This window comes from Oncorhynchus tshawytscha, linkage group LG33 (genome assembly GCF_018296145.1).
Source record: "Oncorhynchus tshawytscha isolate Ot180627B linkage group LG33, Otsh_v2.0, whole genome shotgun sequence".
NCBI lineage: Eukaryota > Metazoa > Chordata > Actinopteri > Salmoniformes > Salmonidae > Oncorhynchus > Oncorhynchus tshawytscha.
The window spans coordinates 43,698,225-43,714,673 of NC_056461.1; the positions used below are offsets into that span (position 1 = coordinate 43,698,225).

At 44.6% G+C, this 16,449-nt stretch overlaps 1 protein-coding gene across 1 annotated transcript in view; it reads left to right on the forward strand.

Annotated features, from left to right (window-relative positions):
- LOC112236473 (ferroxidase HEPHL1-like) overlaps positions 1 to 16,449 on the forward strand; it is a 72,879-nt gene that overhangs the window by 40,458 nt on the left and 15,972 nt on the right. Inside the window, exons 5-11 of the mRNA XM_042311493.1 lie at positions 3,705 to 3,959; positions 4,349 to 4,523; positions 5,337 to 5,476; positions 6,192 to 6,323; positions 6,419 to 6,624; positions 15,387 to 15,531; positions 16,026 to 16,238. Coding sequence (XP_042167427.1) covers positions 3,705 to 3,959; positions 4,349 to 4,523; positions 5,337 to 5,476; positions 6,192 to 6,323; positions 6,419 to 6,624; positions 15,387 to 15,531; positions 16,026 to 16,238 — 1,266 coding nt within the window. The remainder of the gene's footprint in view (positions 1 to 3,704; positions 3,960 to 4,348; positions 4,524 to 5,336; positions 5,477 to 6,191; positions 6,324 to 6,418; positions 6,625 to 15,386; positions 15,532 to 16,025; positions 16,239 to 16,449) is intronic.

A 16,449-nucleotide genomic window follows, 5' to 3' on the forward strand; every position in this document is an offset into this window, starting at 1 on the left:
CTAGCAGGCTGAATACTGTGACAGAATGTCCCCTCTCCTCTCATCTCCCCATGTCCTGAATGTCCCTGACTAGCAGGCTGAATACTGTGACAGAATGTCTCCTCTCCTCTCGTCTGTCCTGGCAGCCTGTAAAGGGGACATGTTTGGCAACCTGCCTGCCCAGCTGGTCTTGTGAAATGGATTATCAGTAACAGATACAGACTCTAGTGCAGTAGAAGCCTTGACCCATTGTTCGCCCGTCTTGAAATAGTTGATGGTCCATTGCCGACCATTCTGCCTCCCAGGAGAGTTTTCAGCTGTTATCGTGAATACTGTAAACGTTCCACCTCAGGACAACACCAGTATGTGAACCCTTTGGAATTGCCTGGATTTCTGTATAAATTGGTCATAAAATTTGATCTAATCTTCATCTAAGACACAACAATAGACAAACACAGTCTGCTTAATCTAATAACACACACACAATTATACACAATTATACAGTTTTCATGTCTTTTATTGAACACACAGTGTAAACATTCACAGTGCATTGTGGGAAAAGTATGTGAACACCTTTACTAACTGGTCACCCCTCCTTTGACAGCAATAACTTCAACCAAAAGTTGCACAACGGTCAGGAGGAATTTTGGACCATTCCTCTTTACAAAACTGTTTCAGTTCAGCAATATTCTTGGGATGTCTGGTGTGAACCGCTTTCTTGAGGTCATGCCACAGCATCTCAATCGGGTTGAGGTCAGGACTCTGACTGGGCCACTCCAGAAGGTGTATTTTCTTCTGTTGAAGCCATTCTGTTGTTGATTTACCTCTGTGTTTTGGGCCGTTGTCCTGTTGCATCACCCAACTTCTGTTGAGCTTCAATTGGCGGACAGATAGGGAGGAGGTCAGAGACCTGGCCGTGTGGTTCCAGGACAACAATCTCTCCTTCAACGTGATCAAGACAAAGGAGATGATTGTGGACTACAGGAAAAAGAGGACGCCCCCATTCTCATCGAAGTGGAGCAGATTGAGAGCTTCAGGTTTCTTGGTGTCCACATCACCAACAAACTATCAAGGTCCAAGCTCACCAAGACAGTCGTAAAGAGGGCATAACTAAATCTATTCCCCCTCAGGAGACTGGAAAGATTTGGCATGGGTCCTCAGATCCTCAAAAGGTTCTACAACTGCACCATCGAGAGCATCCTGACTGGTTGCATCACTGCCTGGTATGGCAACTGCTCGACCTCCGACTGCAAGGCACTACAGAGGGTAGTGCGTACGGCCCAGGACATCACTGGGGCCAAGCTTCCTGCCATCCAGGACCTCTATACCAGGCGGTATCAGAGGAAGGCCCTAAGCCCCTTTTTTCTCAATTTCCGCCTGAATGACGTGCCCAAAGTAAACTGCCTGTAGCTCAGGCCCTGAAGCCAGGATATATTTTTGAGAGACCATCCTCTTAGAAATGCAACAGAAAGGTCATATTAATAATTAGCTCCCTGGATGCAATTCCTATGGTTTCCACGGAGTGTCAGCAGTCTATGTTCAAGTTTTCAGACTTGTAACTTCAAAAACGAATAACAGATAACAGTTTTAGTAGAAGGACACAGTCTTGGAAATCCGTGTTTGCGTGCGCCATGAAGAAATTACGCACCTACTAAAATTGGTTTCCTATTGAACATATTTCTTTCCGAAATAAATATTATAGTTTGTTTGTTTGTTATACATTTTAGGGTATCTGACGAGTAAATAGAAACGTATTTTGACTTGTTGAAACAAAGTTTAGGGGTCGATTTTCAGATTCCTTTCTCTTCATGTTGAACGAGTGGATTACTCAAATTGATGGCGCCAACTGAACAGACTTTTTGGGATATAAAGAAGGATTTTATCTAACAAAACGACACTGCGTGTTATAGCTGGGACCCTTTGCATGACAAATCAGAGGAAGATTTTCAAAAAGTAAGTGAATATTTCATCTTTATACTAGAGGTCGACCGATTTTCAACGCCGATACTGAAAAAAAGGACCAAAAAAAGCCGATACCGATTAATCGGCCAATTAAAAAAATTGTTTTTATTTGTAATAATGACAATTACAACAATACTGAATGAACACTTATTTGAACTTAATATAATCCATCAATAAAATCAATTTAGCCTCAAATAAATAATGAAACATGTTCAATTTGGTTTAAATAATGCAAAAACAAAGTGTTGGAGAAGAAAGTAAAAGTGCAATATGTGCCATGTAAGAAAGCTAACATTTAAGTTCCTTGCTCAGAACATGAGAACATATGAAAGCTGGTGGTTCCTTTTAACATGAGACTTCAATATTCCCAGGTAAGAAGTTTTAGGTTGTAGTTATTATAGGAATTATAGGACTATTTCTCTCTATACCATTTGTATTTCATTAATATTTGACTATTGGATGTTCTTATAGGCACTTTAGTATTGCCAGAGTAACTGTATAGCTTCCATCCCTCTCCTCGCTCCTCCCTGGGCTCGAACCAGGAACACAACGACAACAGCCACCCTCGAAGCAGCGTTATATGTGATGGAGGGAGGAGGAGGGTTAGAGGGAAGCAGGTCATATGTGATGGAGGGAGGAGGAGGGTTAGAGGGAAGCAGGTCATATGTGATGGAGGGAGGAGGGTTAGAGGGAAGCAGGTCATATGTGATGGAGGGAGGAGGGTTAGAGGGAAGCAGGTCATATGTGATGGAGGGAGGAGGAGGGTTAGAGGGAAGCAGGTCATATGTGATGGAGGGAGGAGGAGGGTTAGAGGGAAGCAGGTCATATGTGATGGAGGGAGGAGGAGGGTTAGAGGGAAGCAGGTCATATGTGATGGAGGGAGGAGGGTTAGAGGGAAGCAGGTCATATGTGATGGAGGGGGAGGAGGGTTAGAGGGAAGCAGGTCATATGTGATGGAGGGAGGAGGAGGGTTAGAGGGAAGCAGGTCATATGTGATGGAGGGAGGAGGAGGGTTAGAGGGAAGCAGGTCATATGTGATGGAGGGAGGAGGAGGGTTAGAGGGAAGCAGGCCATATGTGATGGACGGAGGAGGAGGGTTAGAGGAAGCAGGTCATATGTGATGGACGGAGGAGGAGGGTTAGAGGAAGCAGGCCATATGTGATGGAGGGAGGAGGGTTAGAGGGAAGCAGGTCATATGTGATGGACGGAGGAGGGTTAGAGGGAAGCAGGTCATATGTGATGGACGGAGGAGGAGGGTTAGAGGGTTGAAGCAGGTCATATGTGATGGACGGAGGAGGAGGGTTAGAGTGAAGCAGGTCATATGTGATGGAGAGGAGGAGGGTTAGAGGGAAGCAGGTCATATGTGATGGACGGAGGAGGAGGGTTAGAGTGAAGCAGCCCATATGTGATGGAGGGAGGAGGAGGGTTAGAGTGAAGCAGGTCATATGTGATGGAGGGAGGAGGGTTAGAGGGAAGCAGGCCATATGTGATGGACGGAGGAGGAGGGTTAGAGTGAAGCAGGTCGTATGTGATGGAGGGAGGAGGAGGGTTAGAGTGAAGCAGGTCATATGTGATGGAGAGAGGAGGAGGGTTAGAGGGAAGCAGGTCATATGTGATGGAGGGTTAGAGGGAAGCAGGTCATATGTGATGGATATACAGTAGTGTGTGACTCAAGGGGGTCGTTTTGGAGCGTTGGGGTCCTTCTTCTTCCTACCACTCTTGGCCATCCTCCTCTCCTCATCCTCTCCTCTTCCTCTCCTCAGCCATAAATGGGTATATGTATGGCAACCTGCTTGACATGGAGCTGTGCCAGGGGCGCAGGGTGGCATGGCACCTGTTTGGGATGGGCAACGAGGTGGACATACACTCCGCATACTTCCAGGGCAACACCCTATTGGACCGTGGTCACCGTGCCGACACACTCAGCCTGTTCCCGGCAACCTTCGTCACCGCAGCGATGGTTCCCTTGGCGACCGGGAAATGGCTGCTGAGCTGTCAGGTCAACGACCATCTACAGGGTAAGTCATCTGACCACAAACACCTGACCTCTGACCCCTGACATACCAACCACTAACCTATCATTGACCACTAAGCACGTATTGTTGATTGTAATCTGATCTGCCTGACAACCTCCAGAGGTAGACATGGACTCGTGTGGCCAAATTTCTGACTAGCGTAGCTGAATAAGGTGTGTTAAAGCAGGAATGGAGCAAAAACCTGCACAACCAGTATCTGGCCACACTAGACCTCGTTAGATATGACAGTAGTTCCAACCAGTAAGCTTTCCTACAGGGGTAATTCAGTTCACTATGTGGTTCTTAATTACAGCCTGTATAACTCTGGCCTGCTCTCACTCTGTCCTGTCCTTACCTTTCTGTGTGTGTGTGTGTGTGTGTGTGTGTATTAGCCGGCATGCAGGCTCTGTATGAGGTGGTATCCTGTGATGATGATGTCAGCCCCTCAGCAGCCCCCCCTGCTGGCCCAGTCAGGAAGTACTACCTGGCAGCAGAGACCGTTACCTGGGACTATGCTCCTACCGGGATGGATACACACACCAACCTCTCCCTCACACTGCCTGACAGGTAACACACACACCAACCTCTCCCTCACACTGTCTGACAGGTAACACACACACCAACCTCTCCCTCACACTGCCTGACAGGTAACACACACACCAACCTCTCCCTCACACTGCCTGACAGGTAACACACACACCAACCTCTCCCTCACACTGCCCGACAGGTAACACACACACACCAACCTCTCCCTCACACTGCCCGACAGGTAACACACACACACACACCAACCTCTCCCTCACACACTGCCCGGCAGGTAACACGCACACCAACCTCTCCCTCACACTGTCTGACAGGTAACACACACACCAACCTCTCCCTCACACTGCCTGACAGGTAACACACACACCAACCTCACACTCCCTCACCTCTCCCTCACACTGCCCGACAGGTAACACACACACACCAACCTCTCCCTCACACTGCCCGACAGGTAACACACACACACACACCAACCTCTCCCTCACACTGCCCGGCAGGTAACACACACACCAACCTCTCCCTCACACTGCCCGACAGGTAACACACACACCAACCTCTTCCTCACACTGCCAGACAGGTAACACACACACACACACACACCAAACTCTCCCTCACACTGCCCGACAGGTATCACACACACCAACCTGTGTGTGTGTGTACTCAGCACTCCAATCTGAACAGGTCCAGTCTCCAGCTCTACTGTTTATTCTACTCAGTATAACTCTACAGAGAAATTACAACATCATGAATTAGCAAAGCTGGAGAAATCACTCTGTCATCCCCCTCTCCTCTCTGTCTCATCCCTCTTCTTCCTCCTCCTCCTCCTCCTCCTCCCAGTCCCTCTGAGGTGTTCTTTGGTAGTGGTGATGGCAGGATAGGCGGCCGCTATATGAAGGTGGTGTATCGGGGCTACACAGACGACACCTTCACTACCAGACAACCTCTCACCCCTGAAACACAACACCTGGGGATACTGGGTAAGAGCCTGCTGTCACTCTCCCTCTCTCCTCCTCCTCCTCCTCCTCCTCCTCCTCCTCCTCCTCCTCCTCCTCCTCCTCCCAGTCCCCCTGACACATAACACCTGGGAATACTGGGTAAGAGCCTGCTGTCACTCTCCTCTCTCCCCTCTCTTCCTCCTCCTCTCCTCCTCCCCTCCCTCTTCCTCCTCCTCTTCCTGTCTCTCTCTCCTCTGTCCTCCCTCCTCCTCCTCTTCCCTCCTTCTCTTCCTCTCCTCCTCCTCCTCTTCCTGTCTCTGTCTCTGGGTAAGAGCCTGCTGTCACTCTCCCTCTCTCTGTCTCTCTCTCTCTGTCTCTGTCTCTGGGTAAGAGCCTGCTGTCAGTCTCCCTTTCTCTGTTTCTCTCTCTCTCTCTGTCTCTCTCCCTCTCTCTGTTTCTCTGTCTCTCTCTGTCTCTCTCTCTCTCTCTCTGTCTCTCTGTCACTCTCCCTCTCTCTGTTTCTCTGTCACTCTCCCTCTCTCTGTTTCTCTGTGCCACTCTCTCATCTCATTGGGGCCCTTTGTAGCTCAGTTGGTTGAGCATGGAGGTTATAAAACCAGGGTAGTGGGTTTGATTCCCGAGACCACCCATACTTAAAATGTATGCACGCACGACTGTTAACTGCTTTTGATAAAAGTGTCTGCTAAATGGCAAAAATGATCTCTCTGTCTTTCTCTCTCCCTCTCTCTCTCTTTAGGCCCGGTGCTGAGGGCTGAGGTAGGGGACATCCTACAGGTGGTGTTTCTGAACAAGGCAGACAGGAACTACAGTATCCAGCCTCACGGCCTCCACTTCGACAAACAATACCAGGGAACCAGTTACCAAGACGGTGAGACACACACACACACGCTCAATAGTGCAAGGCGTACATCAGTTATGATACCTCGTTCTTCTGACTGGCTGTGTTATCTAATGTTTTCCCAGGTGTAGAGAAGCCAGGCTCAGCTGTGTCTCCAGGCTCCAGGTTCACCTATACCTGGCAGGTGTTGGATGGTCCCTCCCTCTCTGACCCTCCCTGTTTGTCCTACCTGTACTACTCTGGCTCCTCCCCTGTAGAGGACACCAACGCTGGCCTCTCCGGACCACTACTGGTCTGTAGGCCTGGAGCACTGGGGGACCACGGCAAGCAGGTACAAGACAGTCCACACATACACACACACAAATATAACTTTTTTTTTTTTTTGGGGGGGGTGATACTCCAAAACGTTGCTACTCGAGGACAGCCCCATCCATCCCAGGTCCACTAGTACCACTAGTACCAGCTAATAACTCTGTAAATACCTCATCACACCACTAGTACCAGCTAATAACTCTGTAAATACCTAGTCACACCACTAGTACCAGCTAATAACTAGTCACTCCACTAGTACCAGCTAATAACTCTGTAAATACCCAGTCACACCTCTAGTACCAGCTAATATCTAGTCACTCCACTAGTACCAGCTAATAACTCTGTAAATACCCAGTCACACCTCTAGTACCAGCTAATAACTCTGTAAATACCTAGTCACACCACTAGTACCAGCTAATACCTAGTCACACCACTAGTACCAGCTAATACCTAGTCACACCACTAGTACCAGCTAATATCTAGTCACTCCACTAGTACCAGCTAATATCTAGTCACTCCACTAGTACCAGCTAATAACTCTGTAAATACCCAGTCACACCACTAGTACCAGCTAATAACTATGTAAATACCTAGTCACACCACTAGTACCAGCTAATAACTATGTAAATACCTAGTCACACCACTAGTACCAGCTAATAACTATGTAAATACCTAGTCACACCACTAGTACCAGCTAATAACTATGTAAATACCTAGTCACACCACTAGTACCAGCTAATATCTAGTCACTCCACTAGTACCAGCTAATACCTAGTCACACCACTAGTACCAGCTAATATCTAGTCACACCACTAGTACCAGCTAATACCTAGTCACACCACTAGTACCAGCTAATAACTATGTAAATACCTAGTCACACCACTAGTACCAGCTAATAACTAGTCACTCCACTAGTACCAGCTAATATCTAGTCACACCACTAGTACCAGCTAATACCTAGTCACACCACTAGTACCAGCTAATAACTCTGTAAATACCTAGTCACTCCACTAGTACCAGCTAATATCTAGTCACTCCATTAGTACCAGCTAATACCTAGTCACACCACTAGTACCAGCTAATAACTATGTAAATACCTAGTCACACCACTAGTACCAGCTAATAACTATGTAAATACCTAGTCACACCACTAGTACCAGCTAATACCTAGTCACACCACTAGTACCAGCTAATACCTAGTCACACCACTAGTACCAGCTAATAACTATGTAAATACCTAGTCACTCCACTAGTACCAGCTAATACCTAGTCACACCACTAGTACCAGCTAATAACTATGTAAATACCTAGTCACACCACTAGTACCAGCTAATATCTAGTCACTCCACTAGTACCAGCTAATATCTAGTCACTCCACTAGTACCAGCTAATACCTAGTCACACCACTAGTACCAGCTAATAACTATGTAAATACCTAGTCACACCACTAGTACCAGCTAATATCTAGTCACACCACTAGTACCAGCTAATACCTAGTCACACCACTAGTACCAGCTAATAACTATGTAAATACCTAGTCACACCACTAGTACCAGCTAATAACTCTGTAAATACCTAGTCACACCACTAGTACCAGCTAATACCTAGTCACACCACTAGTACCAGCTAATACCTAGTCACACCACTAGTACCAGCTAATAACTATGTAAATACCCAGTCACACCACTAGTACCAGCTAATAACTCTGTAAATACCTAGTCACTCCACTAGTACCAGCTAATAACTCTGTAAATACCTAGTCACACCACTAGTACCAGCTAATAACTCTGTAAATACCTAGTCACTCCACTAGTACCAGCTAATACCCAGTCACACCACTAGTACCAGCTAATAACTCTGTAAATACCTCGTCACACCACTAGTACCAGCTAATAACTCTGTAAATACCTCATCACACCACTAGTACAAGCTAATAACTGTAAATACCTAGTCACACTACTAGTACCAGCTAATACCTAGTCACACTACTAGTACCAGCTAATACCTAGTCACACCACTAGTACCAGCTAATAACTCTGTAAATACCTAGTCACTCCACTAGTACCAGCTAATACCTAGTCACACCACTAGTACCAGCTAATACCCAGTCACTCCATTAGTACCAGCTAATAACTCTGTAAATACCTAGTCACACTACTAGTACCAGCTAATACCTAGTCACACCACTAGTACCAGCTAATAACTCTGTAAATACCTAGTCACACCACTAGTACCAGCTAATAACTCTGTAAATACCTAGTCACACCACTAGTACCAGCTAATAACTCTGTAAATACCTAGTCACACCACTAGTACCAGCTAATAACTCTGTAAATACCCAGTCACACCACTAGTACCAGCTAATAACTCTGTAAATACCTAGTCACACCACTAGTACCAGCTAATAACTCTGTAAATACCTAGTCACACCACTAGTACCAGCTAATAACTCTGTAAATACCTAGTCACACCACTAGTACCAGCTAATAACTCTGTAAATACCTAGTCACACCACTAGTACCAGCTAATAACTCTGTAAATACCTAGTCACACCACTAGTACCAGCTAATACCTAGTCACACCACTAGTACCAGCTAATACCTAGTCACACCACTAGTACCAGCTAATAACTCTGTAAATACCTAATACCCTAACCCTTAGTCATGTGTGTTACCATGTGTGTTACCATGTTACCATGTGTGTTACCATATGTGTTACCATGTGTGTTACCATGTTGCCATGTGTGTTACCATGTGCGTTACCATGTGTGTTACCATGTTACCATGTGTGTTACCATGTGTGTTACCATGTGTGTTACCATGTTACCATGTGTGTTACCATGTGTGTTACCATGTTACCATGTGTGTTACCATGTTACCATGTGTGTTACCATGTGTGTTACCATGTTACCATGTGTGTTACCATGTGTGTTACCATGTTACCATGTGTGTTATCATGTGTGTTACCATGTATGTTACCATGTGTGTTACCATGTGTGTTACCATGTTACCATGTGTGTTACCATGTGTGTTACCATGTTACCATGTGTGTTACCATGTTACCATGTGTGTTACCATGTGTGTTACCATGTTACCATGTTACCATGTGTGTTACCATGTGTGTTACCATGTTACCATGTGTGTTACCATGTGTGTTACCATGTGTGTTACCATGTATGTTACCATGTGTGTTTCCATGTGTGTTACCATGTTACCATGTGTGTTACCATGTTACCATGTGTGTTACCATGTGTGTTACCATGTGTGTTACCATGTTACCATGTGTGTTACCATGTGTGTTACCATGTGTGTTACCATGTTACCATGTGTGTTACCATGTGTGTTACCATGTTACCATGTGTGTTACCATGTGTGTTACCATGTTACCATGTGTGTTACCATGTGTGTTAGCATGTGTGTTACCATGTTACCATGTGTGTTACCATGTGTGTTACCATGTGTGTTACCATGTATTTTACCATGTGTGTTACCATGTGTGTTACCATGTGTATTACCATGTGTGTTACCATGTATGTTATCATGTGTGTTACCATGTTACCATGTATGTTACCATGTGTGTTACCATGTGTGTTAGCATGTTACCATGTGTGTTACCATGTTACCATGTATGTTACCATGTGTGTTACCCTGTATGTTACCCTGTATGTTACCATGTGTGTTACCATGTGTGTTACCATGTGTGTTACCATGTGCGTTACCATGTATGTTACCATGTGTGTTACCATGTGTGTTACCATGTGTGTTACCATGTATGTTACCATGTGTGTTACCATGTTACCATGTGTGTTACCATGTGTGTTACCATGTTACCATGTGATGTTACCATGTGTTACCATGTTACCATGTGTGTTACCATGTGTGTTACCATGTATGTTACCATGTGTGTTACCATGTGTTACCATGTTACCATGTGTGTTACCATGTGTTACCATGTTACCATGTGTGTTACCATGTTACCATGTGTGTTACCATGTGTGTTACCATGTTACCATGTGTGTTACCATGTTACCATGTGTGTTACCATGTTACCATGTGTGTTACCATGTGTGTTACCATGTGTGTTACCATGTATGTTACCATGTGTGTTACCATGTGTGTTACCATGTGTGTTACCATGTATGTTACCATGTGTGTTTCCATGTGTGTTACCATGTTGTTACCATGTTACCATGTGTGTTACCATGTGTGTTACCATGTGTGTTACCATGTGTGTTACCATGTTACCATGTGTGTTACCATGTGTGTTACCATGTGTGTTACCATGTTACCATGTGTGTTACCATGTGTGTTACCATGTTACCATGTGTTACCATGTGTGTTACCATGTTACCATGTGTGTTACCATGTGTGTTAGCATGTGTGTTACCATGTTACCATGTGTGTTACCATGTGTGTTACCATGTGTGTTACCATGTATTTTACCATGTGTGTTACCATGTGTGTTACCATGTGTATTACCATGTGTGTTACCATGTATGTTATCATGTGTGTTACCATGTTACCATGTATGTTACCATGTGTGTTACCATGTGTGTTAGCATGTTACCATGTGTGTTACCATGTTACCATGTATGTTACCATGTGTGTTACCCTGTATGTTACCCTGTATGTTACCATGTGTGTTACCATGTGTGTTACCATGTGTGTTACCATGTGCGTTACCATGTATGTTACCATGTGTGTTACCATGTGTGTTACCATGTGTGTTACCATGTGTGTTACCATGTGTGTTACCATGTATGTTACCATGTATGTTACCATATGTGTTACCATGTGTGTTACCATTTATGTTACCATGTGTGTTACCATGTGTGTTACTATGTGTGTTACCATGTTACCATGTGTGTTACCATGTATGTTACCATTTGTGTTACCATGTGTGTTACCATGTTACCATGGATGTTACCATGTGTGTTACCATGTGTGTTACCATGTTACCATGGATGTTACCATGTGTGTTACCATGTGTGTTACCTTGTGTGTTACCATGTGTGTTACCATGGATGTTACCACGTGTGTTACCATGTTACCATGTGTGTTACCATGTGTGTTACCTTGTGTGTTACCATGTGTGTTACCATGGATGTTACCATGTGTGTTACCATGTGTGTTACCTTGTGTGTTAGCATGTATGTTACCATATGTGTTACCATGTGTGTTACCATGTGTGTTACCATGTGTGTTACCATGTATGTTACCATGTGTGTTACCATGTGTGTTACCATATGTGTTACCATGTGTGTTACCGTGTGTGTTACCATGTGTGTTACCATGTATGTTACCATGTGTGTTACCATGTGTGTTACCATGTTACCATGTGTGTTACCATGTATGTTACCATATGTGTTACCATGTGTGTTACCATGTGTGTTACCATGTGTGTTACCATGTATGTTACCATGTGTGTTACCATGTGTGTTACCATGTATGTTACCATGTGTGTTACCATGTTACCGTGTGTGTTTCCATGTGTGTTACCATGTGTGTTACCATGTGTGTTACCATGTTACCATGTGTGTTACCATGTTACCATGTGTGTTACCATGTATGTTACCATGTGTGTTACCATGTTACCATATATGTTACCATGTTACCATGTGTGTTACCATGTTACCATGTGTGTTACCATGTGTGTTACCATGTGTGTTACCATGTGTGTTACCATGTTACCATGTATGTTACCATGTGTGTTACCATGTATGTTACCATTTGTGTTACCATGTGTGTTACCATGGATGTTACCATGTGTGTTACCATGTGTGTTACCATGTTACCATGTATGTTACCATGTGTGTTACCATGTATGTTACCATGTGTGTTACCATGTGTGTTACCATGTGTGTTACCTTGTGTGTTACCATGTGTGTTACCATGTGTGTTACCATGTGTTACCATGTTACCATGTGTGTTACCATGTGTGTTACCATGTTACCATGTGTGTTACCATGTGTGTTACCATGTATGTTACCATGTGTGTTACCATGTTACCATGTGTGTTACCATGTGTGTTACCATGTTACCATGTGTGTTACCATGTGTGTTACCATGTGTGTTACCATGTGTGTTACCATGTGTGTTACCATGTATGTTACCATGTGTGTTACCATGTGTGTTACCATGTGTGTTACCATGTGTGTTACCATGTGTGTTACCATGTATGTTACCATGTGTGTTACCATGTTACCATGTGTGTTACCATGTGTGTTACCATATGTGTTACCATGTGTGTTACCATGTGTGTTACCATGTTACCATGTGTGTTACCATGTGTGTTACCATGTTACCTTGTGTGTTACCATGTTACCATGTGTGTTACCATGTGTGTTACCATGTGTGTTACCATGTATGTTACCATGTGTGTTACCATGTTACCATGTGTGTTACCATGTGTGTTACCATATGTGTTACCATGTGTGTTACCATGTGTGTTACCATGTATGTTACCATGTGTGTTACCATGTGTGTTACCATGTATGTTACCATGTGTGTTACCATGTGTGTTACCATGTGTGTTACCATGTGTGTTACCATGTATGTTACCATGTGTGTTACCATGTTACCATGTGTGTTACCATGTGTGTTACCATGTGTTACCATGTGTGTTACCATGTGTGTTACCATGTTACCATGTGTGTTACCATGTGTGTTACCATGTTACCTTGTGTGTTACCATGTGTGTTACCATGTGTGTTACCATGTGTGTTACCATGTTACCATGTGTGTTACCATGTTACCATGTATGTTACCATGTGTGTTACCATGTGTGTTACCATGTGTGTTACCATGTGTGTTACCATGTGTGTTACCATGTTACCATGTGTGTTACCATGTGTGTTACCATGTTACCATGTGTGTTACCATGTGTGTTACCATGTTACCATGTATGTTACCATGTGTGTTACCATGTTACCATGTGTGTTACCATGTGTGTTACCATGTGTGTTACCATGTGTGTTACCATGTGTGTTACCATGTATGTTACTATGTGTGTTACCATGTGTGTTATCATGTTACCACGTATGTTACTATGTGTGTTACCATGTGTGTTACCATGTGTGTTACTATGTTACCATGTGTGTTACCATTTATGTTACCATGTATGTTACTATGTATGTTACCATGTGTGTTACCATGTGTGTTACCATGTGTGTTACTATGTTACCATGTGTGTTACCATGTGTGTTACCATGTATGTTACCATACCTTCAAACTCAGTGCCTCTTTGCTTGACATCATGGGTAAATCAAAAGAAATCAGCCAAGACCTCAGAAAAATAATTGTAGACCTCCACAAGTCTGGTTGATCCTTGGGAGCAATGTCCAAACGCCTGAAGGTACCACATTCACCTGTACAAACAATAGTACGCAAGTATAAACACCATGGGACCACGCAGCCGTCATACCGCTCAGGAAGGAGACGCGTTCTGTCTCCTAGAGATGAACGTACTTTGGTGCGAAAAGTGCAAATCAATCCCAGAACAACAGCAAAGGACCTTGTGAAGATTCTGGAGGAAACAGGTACAACAGTATCTATAATCACAGTAAGAACGAGTCCTATATCGATATAACCTGAAAGGCCGCTCAGCAAGGAAGAAGCCACTGCTCCAAAACCACCATAAAAAAGCCAGACTACGGTTTGCAACTGCACATGGGGACAAAGATTGTACTTTTTGGAGAAATGTCCTCTGGTCTGATGAAACAAAAATAGAACTGTTTGGCCATAATGACCATCGTTATGTTTGGATGAAAAAGGGGGAGGCTTGCAAACCGAAGAACACCACCCCAACCGTGAAGCAGGGGGGTGGCAGCATCTTGTTGTGGGGGTGCTTTGCTGCAGGAGGGACTGGTGCACTTCACAAAATAGATGGCATCATGAGGAGGGGAAATTATGTGGATATATTGAAGCAACATCTCAAGACATCAGTCAGGAATTTAAAGCTTGGTCACAAATGGGTCTTCCAAATGGACAATGACCCCAAGCATTCTTCCAAAGTTGTGACAAAATGGCTTAATTAAGGACAACAAAGTCAAGGTATTGGAGTGGCCGTCACAAAACCCTGACCTCAATCATATAGAAAATGTATGGGCAGAACTGAAAAAGTGTGTGCGAGCAAGGAGGCCTACAAACCTGACTCAGTTACACCAGCTCTGTCAGGAGGAATGGGCCAAAATTCACCCAACTTATTGTGGGAAGCTTGTGGAAGGCTACCCGAAAGGTTTGACCCAAGTTAAACAATTTAAAGCCAATGCTACCAAATACTAATTGAGTATATGTAAATTTCTGACCCACTGGGAATGTGATGAAAGAAATAAAAGCTGAAATAAATCATTCTCTATTATTATTCACATTCTCAAAATAAAGTGGTGATCCTAACAGACCTAAAACAGGGATTTTTTTACTAGGATTAAATGTCAGGAATTGTGAAAAATTGAGTTTAAGTGTATTTGAATGTATTTGACTAAGGTGTTGGCTTCCAACTTCCGACTTCAACTGTAACATACATGACATAGATACAACCACACACACATCACAGCATTGCTCTTATCATATATATCTACGTGTGTGTGTGTATATGTGTGTGTGTGTGTGTGTGTGTGTGTGTGTGTGTGTGTGTGTGTGTGTGTGTGTGTGTGTGTGTGTGTGTGTGTGTGTGTGTGTGTGTGTGTATATATATGTGTGTGTGTGTGTGTGTGTGTGTATATATGTGTGTGTGTGTGTGTGTGTGTGTGTGTGTGTGTGTGTGTGTGTGTGTGTGGTGCAGAGGAACGTGGACAGGGAGTTGTTCCTGCTGTTCTCTGTAATGGATGAGAACCTGAGCTGGTACCTTCAGAGGAACATAGAGACCTATGGATCGGACCAGTCAGACCCAGACAACCAAGACTTTCAGGAGAGCAACAATATGCACGGTATGATACACACACCGGCGTGTCCGCCCATCAAGTTGTAGGAACTGTATACTTATAGTGCATAACTGTCTTTTCCATTAGTTAGCACCTGTTCAACTATTTTATTATCATTGCAGTCAACTTTTGACTACTTTCTATATCTCCTCTGAGTGTAGTTGTTGATATTTTCTCTCCTCTCTCCCCTCTACTTTCTCTCCCCGCTCCTCTCTTCCCTCCTCCTCTCTCCCCTCTTCCTTTCTCCTCTCGCCCATCCTCTCCCATCCTCTCTCTCCCCTCCTCTCCTTTCTCTCCTCTCTCCCCTCCTCTCTCTCCTCTCTCTCCTCTCTCCCCTCCTTTCCTATCCGCTCTCCTCCTCTCCCCCTTCCTCTCCTCTCTCTCCTCTCTCCTCCCTTCTCCTCTCTCCACTCCTCTCCTCTCTCTCCCCTCCTCCCCATTCTCTCCTTCTCACACAGTGGTGTAGTTGTTAATATCCTCTCTCCCTCCTTCTCTCTCAGCGGTGAATGGCTTCATGTACGGAAACCTTCCAGGCCTGGATATGTGTTCCGGGGACAGGGTTTTTTGGTACACCTTTGGGCTGGGTACGGAGGTGGATATCCATGGGGTGTACTGGGAGGGGAACACCTTCCAGAGACACGGTACTACCAGAGATACACTCAGCCTGTTCCCCCACACCACCGCTGCAGTCAGCATGCTGCCACACACACCTGGTATGTACACACACACACACACACACACACACACACACACACACACACACACACACACACACACACACACACACACACGGCGGTGTCCACGCCAGACTGTTGGCTGTGACAGAGAGTTCCTGTTATTTTTAATGGATGACCTCACTGACGTGACCTCACAGCCCACTTCCTGTGACCTTAAGAACACTTGATCAAAGGAAGTAGGAACATC